At 47.0% G+C, this 12,510-nt stretch overlaps 1 protein-coding gene across 1 annotated transcript; it reads right to left on the bottom strand.

Annotated features, from left to right (window-relative positions):
* Nucleotides 1–1,267: 1,267 nt before the first annotated feature.
* On the bottom strand, nt 1,268–12,291 carry PLLP (plasmolipin). Its single transcript, XM_083163898.1, has 4 exons — nt 12,050–12,291; nt 7,194–7,367; nt 5,707–5,826; nt 1,268–3,627 (listed from the first exon to the last, which is right to left on the bottom strand). Exons 1-4 carry the CDS (start codon nt 12,182–12,184, stop codon nt 3,532–3,534), a joined length of 525 nt encoding a protein of 174 aa, XP_083020024.1. The 5' UTR covers nt 12,185–12,291; the 3' UTR covers nt 1,268–3,531.
* Between the last annotated feature and the right edge of the window lie 219 nt (nt 12,292–12,510).

Below are 12,510 nucleotides of genomic sequence, written 5' to 3'. Positions count from 1 at the left end.
TCACTTTCGATTCGATGCGCGCTCCCGTTTTCACAAAATCGAACAGAAAAATCTACTGTGCAGCCAAAGAAATATCGAATATCTAGTAAATCGAATGTGTACAATGTACCATGAATGTATATCCAATTCGATATCCAATGCAAAAGTGCAGATCAATGCCAAATCAAATGGAAAGATCTAATGCCAGATCTAATAGAATATCGAATCTAACATCGAATCAAAAGCAAATCGATGTGTGTGTGCAGCACATATAAGTGGGATCGGTATGAAATCCCGGTGGTCGGAATTTCGGCGGTCCTGTGGAAGGAGGGGGAGGTGGATCACCCCCACCCCCCCTTGCGGGCTTGCTGCGCTTGCCATGCAGCGGGCAGGGTGCCTCGCTACGCTCGCCACGCTAATTTATTCTCCCTCTAAGGCAGGTATTCCCAACCACGGTCCTCACGGGAAAACCAACAGTGCAGGTTTTGTAGATATCCAGGCTCAAGCACAGGTGACTTAATTAGTATCTGAGGGATTCTGATTAAACCATCTGTGCTGAAGCCTGGATATCACTAAAACGTGCACTGTTGGTGTGCCTTGAGGACCGTGGTTGGGAATGCCTGCTCTAAGGGTATTGTGGACACCCATAGAGTGACAAAGTGCCGGGATTCCGGCGTCTGGATTTCGAGCACCGGAATACTAACCGCATCCCATATAAGCCACTAGTAAGCCCACTCCAAGCAAATGCTTAGAAGGCTAGTCTGCTACCTTCTGTGTTTGTATGAGAAAGAGATGTAGTTTAACTCTCTGCCAGTAGATGGCAGCATTTCGGAGACTCACGGACACTAGACATACACACACATATATATATATATATATATATATATATAATTAACCTCTGCAGTGTTTGTCAGGTGTTTAGCTGCAGATATGTATCCACTCACCTGTCACATAATTAGGGAATTGGCACTCTGCCTGTGAGTCTGGCTGTCCACCTGCGGTGATTAGGGGGCTTATCCTTTCTGATGATCCTGCTCTGTGCTATCGGTCTGGTATTCTGTGTGCCTGTGGGAGTTTGAACCTTTCCAAGCTGTGTCCCAGTCCTGTGTTCCTGGCTATCAGCAAAAGCTAAGTTTCTGGCATTTTCCATCCTGTGTACTATTGCACTTGTGTTGTTACACCTGTGCATACAAGTTTTTCATGTTGCACTTTTGTATATTAGTGTTATTTTTTCATCCTGTGCACTGTTGTAATCCTGGTGTGCTGGAACAATGGCACATGCTAACTCTTAGGCCTCCCAAAACAATAGTTGTTATCCTTTATTATATGGCACCACAAGGGATCCGCAGCACCCAATTACAGAGTACATAAACAAAACTGGAAACTGTGATTTACAGGTGAATACAATAGAGGACAAGTACAGGGCACATAACCATAGCTGCATCAGCAGAGGACACTGACTTAAGTATCAGGGGGCAGAGAACAAGGGATCTGCAGCACTGTATTACAGAGTATATAACCAAGGAGACCGTGACTGACCGCTGAATACAATAGAGGAAATGTGCAGGGCACATAACCATAGCTGCATCAGCAGGCGGCACTGACATATGTATTATGGGGCAGAGAACAAGGGATCTGCAGCACCCTATTACAGAGTATATAACCAGGGAGACAGTGACTGACAGCTGAATACAATAGGACAAGTACAGGGCACATAACCGTAGCTGCATCGGGGGGGGGGGGGGGGGGGTATAGAAAACCTGTGGGATTTGGTGCCATCAAAGATGGTTTAAGTAAGAGCAGGATAAACACATGAGGGAGGAAGGGCCCTGCTCCTGAGATCTTGCATTATAATGCAGGTGTGTGTTATTAGTGTATAATACTGTGTGATCTTTTCAATCTAGTGAGCTGATCCCTTTTGAAACAAGATGGCGCAATACTGAATTAATGGGAACAACCCAGTAGTTCTGTTCATGGCCACTGTGTGTTCAGTAAACTGGCCACCAGTTCTCACGGTTACTGGCCACCGCTTCTCCATCTTATGCCTCACTGGCTAGTGCTCATTCCTGTATCCCTGACTGTGCCTGTCTATTACACCTCACTGGCCATGGTGCCGGTCTGTTACCCCTCACTGGCCACCAACACTGATTTGCTATGGTGCTCCTGTTTCTCCTCACTCACTGGCCACCGTGCCTGTTATTACCCTTCACTGGCAGTCACTCCTCCCTGTTGTGTGCTCAACCCTGGCTATACCCAAAACCTGGAATGTTAGGGTGCCACTTATCTTACACATTTCCATACAGTGATTTCAGAGAATAATGGTTTATCTAGTACAGAGGTTCCCAAATGTCCAGGTTTTAGGTATATCCATGCTTGGCCACAGGTGATTTAATTTGTACCTCAGTTCATTTGATTTAACAATCTGTGCTGAACCAAGGATATACTTAAAACCTGGGCTTTTGTAGTGCCTTGATAACTGCGTGTGGAGTCCTCTGATCTAGAATCTCTGTTACATATATCCTATATCCATCCTTACACCAACAGGAACCAGGGTGCTACTATAGTAATATGGTCATATCCGGGCCACAGGACGTTTGACAAGGTCACCAGAGCAGGGCTGTAGTGTCTGGTGGGCGAGTGCTTGTGTGACACCAGCTGGTAACAATGGGAGAACTTCATCTTAGGGGGAATCATCTCATTTATTGGTAACCGGCAACAAACACCGTGCTCCAGTAATGACCGTGCCCAGGGTCGTCGCTTATCCTTGTAGCGCCATTCGCCAAGCATAACAGACATTTCAGGTTACACCTGTTGTGTACAGGTAGCGGAGTCTGGGGGCTGGACAGATATTCATTGGAATGTGAGCTATTGTTCACAGGGGGAAAAAAAAATCTTGACATCGGAGGCACAAGGCAGAACATACCTCAGTACCTCATCATGTCTGTTTTCCTTGTGAATTGGTGGGTTATACTCACAGATGGGCTACTTCCCCTCGGGGCAGATGCTCCAGACCAATGGAATACATACTATATTCTATATATGTGCCTTATACAATACTTTTGTAACCACAGCAACTGGTGTAGTGTCTATATAGCATTGATGATGCTCGTGTGTATAACTGCATGCAGTTGACCAGTCTCCTTGTATCGCTGAGGAGTGTGTCTGGAGTTCTCGGACCAGCCCTCCCGGGTACTGCGTTCTAACAGAAGAGGGATAGTGTCTGATCCAGGTCTTGTTGGTTGGTATAGAAAGCTGCATTAGGATGTCAGGACAGGGCCCAGAAGACGTCAAAGAAAAGCGACCATTACATGCTCAGTCTATCCTGAGGAGCCGCCGTTCCTCCACAAATCACAAGTCCAAATGTGTTGCTCTGATTATTTCGTTTTGTGCTGCAGTCCCCAGTGTCCCAGTCGAGGAAGGTTCAGCAGCTTTTCCCAGTTACATATTGTGGGCTCAGGTTTATGGGTGACACAAATGCCAATGGGTCTCATGTCCGTCTGTCAATGCCTTTACAAAAAATAATACATATATGTACACAGTGGGGGCTCAGGCCTATGCCGAGGCAGCGTTTCCCCCCGCTCCTCTCCACTCTGTAAAACTGAAAAATGTGCTTCCTCCGTATGCGACCATCACCACGCCGGCAAAGAACTGTAAGAAAGCAGAGGTTATAGTATAACTATCATTGTGCCAAGTTTCATTGTAATAAAAGAATCTGGTGTCTGGTATTCCTCAGCCTGGGTTTGTCTGGTATTCCTCAGCCTGGGTTTGTTTCCTATTTGTAACACACAATAGAATATGATGACCCTGCTGCCTAGAGACGGTCATGAAAAATCCAACTGAAAACATAACATGTTTGCGAGGATTACCAAATTCGTGACAGTCCATTCTCTGCCAACTTGTCATGTAGAGTGGGTGTCAATGCCTCTCCTCTATAAACTTCTAATGTAATGAATCGGAAGTTCACTGTGAGCATAGTATATCTCCTATATATGTGTATATATATTTCCTTTAGTATATTAAATACTATCGCATAATCTTCTATACATGGTGGAGAGTGAAACATTTTATATAAACCTTTTCCGTGTCTGTTTCAGCAGACAAACAGAATAAGACTTGCGCAGTCAGCAGTGCGCTGTCATGTGGACGATATATTGCTCCAATCTGTACTGGAACGACAATAGAGTCCAATATTTTGCTTACTGTATTCCCAGCATGATGAAATCCTCTGCCGAATTGGATATGGATTAATGAACATTTTGCACATAAATGAAATGATGGCCAATCAAACTACAATAAGTCCTGATGTTGTGAATATTTTTATGCAGATGGATTGCAGTATCACGTAGCAATAAAGTGTGCTGTAACTGAATATACTATGCAGATAAGCTCTAACATCCCCTGCTTACAGCAGAGGGCTCTGAAGCTGTGAAAATGCTATGCTATTAGACTGTAGTATGACCTCCTTGTAGTAGGAGTATGCAGGATTGCATTATTCCATCCTTGCACTAGAGGGCGCTGAATACACAATGCAGGTGGGCTGCAATATCGTCTTGTGCATTAGAGGGCGCTGAAGCTGTGTGTGTACTATATATACATGAAGCTGGGCTGCAGGGGAGGGCTCAGGGTAGGTATTATTTAAGCCATGTACACACACTTGGTTTTGCTTTAGATTCGATGTTAGTTTCGATTTTCTATTAGATCTAGCATTAGATCTTTCCATTTGACTTGGCATTAGATCTGTACTTTTGCATTAGATCAGGGTTGCCGACTTTTTCTGTCTCCTCTCCGGGAGAAGCCCAGAGAGGAGACTTCCAGCTGCAGGTCGGGGGGTGGGGCTTGAGCTTTACATCAGTAAGCCCCGCCCCCCAGGATGGTAAAACCCCCAATTCACGGATCTCCGTGGAGGGGGCGGAGCTAAAATGACTCCATTTTAGCTCCGCCCCCTCCTGACACCCGCGGATTGACAATTTCAAATCCAAAAGGTATGGGGAAGACGCCGCAATCGGGGGGTGGCGTGGGGGGTCCCCCGGAATCCGGGAGGGTTGCCCACCTTTCCGGGGGGCCGGGAGGAGGACCCGATTTTCGGGATCCTCCCGGTAATTCCGGGAGGGTCGGCAACCCTGCATTAGATATCAAATTCGATATACATTCATGGTACATTGTACACATTCGATTTACTAGATCGAATTCGATATTTCCTTGGCTGCACAGTACATTTTTCTGTTCGATTTTTGTAAAAACGGGAGCGCGCATCGAATTGAATGTAGATCGAAAGTGACACAAAAAAACATTAGATTTCATTTAGGATTCGATTTTGCTTCAATAAGCAAAATCGAATCGAAAATCTGGAAAAATCGATGCATGTGTACAGGGCTTTACCCCCAGAGCTAGAACATGATGTTGCAGAGTTTAGCTAGTGAGCAGCATCAGGATATTTCTCCTACTAATGAGGATGGGGAGTTCCTCCTATACATTTCAGTAAAATGCCTCAGCTGTTGTAGAACCTCATGTGTAGACTGTGAGAGGATTCGCTCACAGACACTGTCTAGGTCGGCAGTCATTATGTTGACATGCACAAGGTTTAATCCTACTAACCCACGTACAGTACATTGCATCAACACCCCCCCCCCCACAACTATTGCTTAAGCCCCCCCACAATCAAAATATTTTTTCTCCCTCTTCACCATATTCTATGACGTCAGCAATGAGTATGATCTCCCCACTTACCGATGCGGCCGCCCTTCTGTTGTATTCAGCGTTGCTTGGGAAACCTGCCCGCACTGACGCGGCACAAGTGATGAATCCGGTTATATACAGGAGAGTCGCCCCAACGTGGTACCCCAGCACCTAGGGGATGAGCACAAAGTGGTATCAGTCACTGTGTCGCACATAGGGACCACGGACATATACATTAACCGCTTCACTGGCCAGCATATTCTGTCATGGTGCAACATCAGCGCCAGTAACTATCCCTCAGGCGGGTTATCTGCAGGCCCTAACTGGTAATGCATTAGTAGGGTGTATATTGGCCGGCCAGGTAATATACCCTCTATCCGACACATGAGGAGACCCCTCTATGTATTCAGGTCAGGATGTGGGAGCTCCGGGCATTAGATTTTCCACCAAATCTTTGGACCAATTAATGCTTTCTGTAGCTTGGGGTGTTATGTGGTGACAGTGACCACTGTTTGAGAGGTCTCTCCCCTTAATGGAGTGCACCCCTGGTGTGTAGTTGTCATGATGGGGGGAGTAGTACATGTAAAGTGTTCTCCCTGTCCGCTGCCTCCACTAGTGTTTCTGCAGTGTGGGGTGATGTCCAGTGATCACAGGTCTGATTCAGAGGTCCTCATTCAGCCTCAGTTCCAGCTTTGCGCTAGGCTTTGGGGGGGGTGTCACCAACACAGGACGAGAACACCCGCTTGCTGGGTCTCTCTCCGCCATGTGCCAGCAAAATTTTTGCACACATGGCTATTGTGAGTGCGTTGCTATGTATGTGCATGTATGGGTTCCCAACATTCAACTACAGACAGTCAAAAATACGCGTTTAAAATGCCGATATTCATTATTTCGTCATGGTCAAATTGCAGACACATTCAAAGTGTCGACATTCGAAATGTCAACATGTCAGAAAGTCAACACGTTTTAAGGTTTTTTTTGTGTGTCTATGTCGACATAGGTCGAAATGGACAACGCATAAGGGTACCATGTCCCCTCGCATGGCTCACTGCATTCGCCATTCTTCATCGCTTGGTACACTGTTATAATTTAACTCTTTGCCCACTTTGATCGTGAAGTAAGAACAAGTCGGTTTTAAAGAAAAATGATGAAAAAATTCATGTTGACTTTGACATGTCGTCCTTTTGACCATGTCGGTATTTTGAACGTTTCTGTATTGTGACTGTCTGTAATTGACTGCATCCCGCATGTATGTGTACTCTTTGGTTCTCACAGACCTCAGTGGTGGCAGCAGGAATAAGTGAGAGAGGGAATACTGGGCCTGATTCGATGTGGGGACAGATGTTTGTGGTCTGCGTATCTGTGAATATACGCATGTGCATACCCGCTGTTTGAATGCCTTCTGTGGCTATCAGTGGACAGGGGGCTGGCGAAGGGGGATGCCCGGTGTTTTCTTGGCATGCCCATTGGTTTCCATTGGTAAAATGGCACCTGACCACTCTATACAGGCATAAGAGGCTTGGGCAGTTATTACTTACCACTATGGGCCAGGGAACAGCAGCGAGCCGTCTTTGTAGCTGCAGGAGAATGGTCACAAATAGGATGATTGTCAGCAGCCAGCAGATTATGGCAACGAACATGACCCAGCCATATGCCGGGACCGCATAGTACTGACTGTCTGCTACCAGCGCCCAAACCAGGAGCCCCAGAACCTGAAACACCCAGAAAGAAAAGCATTCAGATACATTCTGTGGCTGTGATGTCACCACCAACCGATTCTGCATTCTGCAGCTATTGTTGTTGATGATCCAGTATATAATTAGTTCTCCAATGTATTGTGCGCCAAAGAGGAAGGACAGCAATGAATAATAGTAGCAATGACACACAGACTACAAAGTTTGTTTTCAGTGACTATACTGTATATGTTGTAAAGTTCATATATATGATGTTACTCACCCCATTGAACCACACTATGGTTGCAAATGTATGTTTCGCAATGTACCGTAAGCCTTTCTATAATAGTGCTCACAGTAATGCTACACAAATATGCTTTGTCTCAGTTAAGGACTTCATCTTCAGACCTGTTTACTTGTTGGATTGCCTTCTGCCGCAGGTTGTCATGTAAGCAGGGAAGGGCTTCTATTAGAGAGGAGTGATTGACAGCTTGGCGGAATTGTTTTTATATTACGTTGAGCGAAGGCTGGTGAGGTCAGAGCAGCTCAAATGACTGTAGTCTCCTCCTTTTGGCATTTATCAGGCCAAGAGATCTACTAACAAGTCACGTTTCCCAGACCCCCTAGCTGGTGCACAGGTGCAGTCATTACTGACTCGCATATCCCAGACCCCCTAGCTGGTGCACAGGTGCAGTCATTACTGACTCGCATATCCCAGACCCCCTAGCTGGTGCACAGGTGCAGTCATTACTGACTCGCATATCCCAGACCCCCTAGCTGGTGCAATCATTACTAAATCACATATCCCAGACCCCCTAGCTGGTGCACAGGTGCAGTCATTTTGAACTATCACATTTCCCAGACCGCCTAGCTGGTGCACAGATGCAATCATTATTAACTCATATCCCAGACCCCCAGCTGGTGCACAGGTGCATTCATTATGAACTGTCATATTTCCCAGACCGCCTAGCTGGTGCACAGATGCAATCATTATTAACTCATATCCCAGACCCCCAGCTGGTGCACAGGTGCATTCATTATGAACTGTCATATTTCCCAGACCGCCTAGCTGGTGCACAAATGCATTCATTACTAACTCACATCCCAGACCCCCTAGCTGGTGCACAGGTGTGGTCATTTACTACCTGTCACATTTACCAGACCCCCTAGCAGGTGCACAGGTGCAGTTATTACTAATGGACACATTTCCCAGACCACCTAGCTGGTGCACAGGTGTAGTCATTACTAACTGTCATATTTCACAGACCGCCTAGCTGATGCACAGGTGCAGTCATTACTAAATGTCACATTTCCCAGATCACCTAGCTGGTGCAGTCATTACTAATGGTCTCGTTTCCCAGACCAACTTGCTGGTGCACAGGTGCAGTCATTACTAACTCACATTTCCCAGACCCCTTAGCTGGAGCACAGGTGCAGTCATTACTAACTGTCACATTTCCCAGACCCCTTAGCTGGAGCACAGGTGCAGTCATTACTAACTGTCACATTTCCCAGACCCCTTAGCTGGAGCACAGGTGCGGTCATTAATAACTGTCACATTTTTGACCGTGTGCTGCATTCAATCCTAATCATCACATTCTACAGAACCACAGGCTGGATAACATGAACTGTTGGTAGATCTCGATGACTGGTTTGGCCACCCCTGGTGTGGACATTATTCGGGAGCACCCCATCCTGGCTGCTCTTCTATTGGATATTCCTGAGGTTCTGTGGCTGGATGGGAGTGTGAGTGATTGTGACTCTTGGACGATGTGGTGGTTTCCCGGCTTTCAGATTTGTTCCTGTAAATGCTACATGAAGACTGGTTTGGTTACAGTGTCAGGGTGTGTACCTGCAGACACTGCTGTGCAGGGGTGTAACAAGTGTTGTGTACTAGCATTGGCAAGCTCTCCACAATCACAGGCGTTAACTCTTTTGTAATCTTAGCTTATTAGGTGCCACAATGTACAACTTTCCACAAAACCTGTATATTCCTGAGGGAAACATGATTTGTTTTTAACATTGATACATTTAGCAGGGATCTTGAATTGTTACTCTGTGCGGCTGGGGGACCCTGCTCTTTCCACTATATAACACACAGGGTTGGATTCAATTGTTATATCGCGTCCGATCTCCCGTCTAAAGTGTTGAGAGAAGCGGGCAATTTTCAATTGATCTATTTTTGTATGGTCAGGTTTAGCCACTTGTACATTTGAACTCACCCCCCATCCCCCCATGGATAGCGGGCTGAAATGCTGGTGAAAAACAATTGAATACCGCTAACAGTGTGGTTTTTTTGCTACCTCCATTCTTCTCTTACATCATCTCACTGCCCCTGTCACATGCAGACCTGTCCTCACTGACACATTACTCACCCACTGATGTACTATATGCTGCTGGGGTACCCTGCTCCTCCCACTATATAACTCTCAGTCTGTGGCTTCCTGCTGCCTCCATTCCCTCCTCAAATCATGTCACTGCCCCTGTCATATACAGTTCTGTCCTCACTGACACATCACTCCTCTCCTGATATACTCTGTGCTGCTGGAGGCCCAACTCCTCCCACTATATAACTCTGCCTCTGTTCTCATCCTTCATGGCACCACCCGCACCCTGTCACATGCAGCCCTGCTATCACTAATAATCATTTCAGGGCAGGTCACGGTCTCCGCAATCATCTCCTGAAATACACTGTGCTGTGAGCAAGCTTTTTAAATCGACTGATCTAATCAAACACACTTTAAATTGGTTTCTTTTTATTCTGTGGACTTTTGTTTATTGGTTAAATGAGTAAAAATTACACTGAGGGTAGTTCGAAAATCTTTCCCTATAGAAGGGTGTATCTATACTGCAGACCCTACTCCCCAACACAGGCACTCTGCACACCCCAACACAGGCCCTCTGCACACCCCAAAATCCCCCCCCCCCACGCACACACACACACACACACACACACTCTGCATGTCCCAGTAGCCACCCCAATAATGGTCATGTGATACTTTTTTGGAGATATTACGCAAACCTAAAGCTGGGGGAACATGGCTGTACATAACACCCCCAAACAGGTAAGCAACCCCCATTCACAGACTGTTCAGCTGACATTGGGCCGTGGAACTGCAATGGGGTATCCATGTCAGTTCCAGGGTTATTGTCAGTTGGAATGAAGGTGTGATGTGTGTCATTAATGTGGCTGTCCCTAGCTGAGACAAATCTGAGCCTTACTAGCCGGATACTCACTTCTACATTACAGGTGGGTGCTGTACTGCATAAGGGGATTACAGGTGGGTGCTGTACTGCATAAGGGGATTACAGGTGGGTGCTGTACTGCATAAGGGTATTACAGGTGGGTGCTGTACTGCATAAGGGTATTACAGGTGGGTGCTGTACTGCATAAGGGGATTACAGGTGGGTGCTGTACTGCATAAGGGGATTACAGGTGGGTGCTGTACTGCATAAGGGGATTACAGGTGGGTGCTGTACTGCATAAGGGGATTACAGGTGGGTACTGTACTGCATAAGGGGATTACAGGTGGGTGCTGTACTGCATAAAGGGATTGCAGGCGGGTGCTGTACTGCATGAGGGGATTACAGGCGGGTGCTGTACTGCATAAGGGGATTACAGGCGGGTGCTGTACTGCATAAAGGAATTACAGGTGGGTGCTGTACTGCATAAGGGGATTACAGGTAGGTGCTGTACTGCATAAAGGGATTACAGGTGGGTGCTGTACTGCATAAGGGGATTGCAGGCGGGTGCTGTACTGCATAAAGGGATTGCAGGCGGGTGCTGTACTGCATAAGGGGATTACAGGCGGGTGCTGTACTGCATAAGGGGATTACAGGCGGGTGCTGTACTGCATAAAGGGATTACAGGCGGGTGCTGTACTGCATAAGGGGATTACAGGTGGGTGCTGTACTGCATAAAGGGATTACAGGTGGGTGCTGTACTGCATAAAGGGATTACAGGTGGGTGCTGTACTGCATAAAGGGATTGCAGGCGGATGCTGTACTGCATAAGGGGATTGCAGGCGGGTGCTGTACTGGATAAGGGGATTACAGGTGGGTTCTGTACTGCATAAAGGGATTGCAGGCTGGTGCTGTACTGCATAAAGGGATTAGCAGGTAGGTGCTGTACTGCATAAGGGGATTATTACAATGTGATAATCAGACAGAAAGTCCCTACTATCTATTAGTATTATCATCTCCTAGCATTGCAGGATATTGCTGTATAATGACTGAGCGGGCGTTATACAGTAGATGAGAACCTGGGCAAACATCATTGCTGATCTATAACGGATGTTATCGCCAGCTATCACTCAGCTCCTAACCCACAGGTTGTATAATCCGATTACACACTGACATCAGGCAGGATCACAGGAATTAGGCCAGCAACATCTCAGTCTGCTTGTAATACAGGTATCCAGGTACGCTGGCTATATAATTGCTCCCAGGGGTGCGAAGCCTCTAAGAGGATTGGGGAGGGGGTGAGCCAGAACAAAGAGCAGGATTTAGTTGCCTGTGATGTCTCTATAGACCAGGCTGGCACAGCGTACCCTCTGACTGAGAAAGCTGTACCCTCTCAGCCATGACCGTCAGAGGCTGGTTACATGGTGTCACAGCCTGGATTCTGTTGTGCATGGGGTCTCTCTCAGTACTCCCACTTCAGAGATCAGCGACCCATGAATGACACCGAGCCATGGGCATGAATGGGATCTGGTACTTACCATCTCTATGATCATGAGGATCCCAGGGATGGACCGTATAAAGATGATGTCCAAGTTCTGGCATATCCTTCCCACCCTGCTGGATGACTCTGCAGTGCTGGTCTGGGTGCTGACTTTGGCAGGGAATTCGGCCATGGTGCTGGTACTGGAGTCCCTGTGTGTCAGCGTCACATAGGAGTATATCACAGTACTAGGTGTGCTTGCTGTGCAGGATAGGGCAGGTCTGCTAATGTCGCTTCTCCTCCCTGCCAGGGATCCCTACCAACGCCCCAGACACCAGGGTGCAGGTGGGCGGGAACAGGCAGGTTAAATAGTAACCGGATCCCAGCACATAACAGCACAGGGCAAAGTCTAGGGAGGCAGAATCTCACCTGTGCTCAACACAGCGTGTAAAGACTTCCCTCCTCATTAACCCTTCTCGCGCCGGGCTACCTGCAACCTGCCTGACCTGCTGCCAACCA

The sequence above is a fragment of the Crinia signifera genome, chromosome 11 (assembly GCF_055691185.1).
Source record: "Crinia signifera chromosome 11, ASM5569118v1, whole genome shotgun sequence".
Classification (NCBI taxonomy): Eukaryota; Metazoa; Chordata; class Amphibia; order Anura; family Myobatrachidae; genus Crinia; species Crinia signifera.
The sequence above is the reverse complement of the archived record's forward strand: the minus strand, read 5'-3'. Positions and strand labels throughout refer to the sequence as shown.

Excerpts from the sequence above, each read along its gene's own strand:
- PLLP (XM_083163898.1), bottom strand. The coding sequence starts at position 12,184 with ATGGCCGAATTCCCTGCCAAAGTCAGCACCCAGACCAGCACTGCAGAG. Across the intron at positions 5,827-7,193 it reads CTGTTCCCTGGCCCATAGTG|GTGCTGGGGTACCACGTTGG; the intron begins GTAAGTAATAAC and ends CTCATCCCCTAG. Across the intron at positions 3,628-5,706 it reads ACAGAAGGGCGGCCGCATCG|TTCTTTGCCGGCGTGGTGAT; the intron begins GTAAGTGGGGAG and ends GCTTTCTTACAG.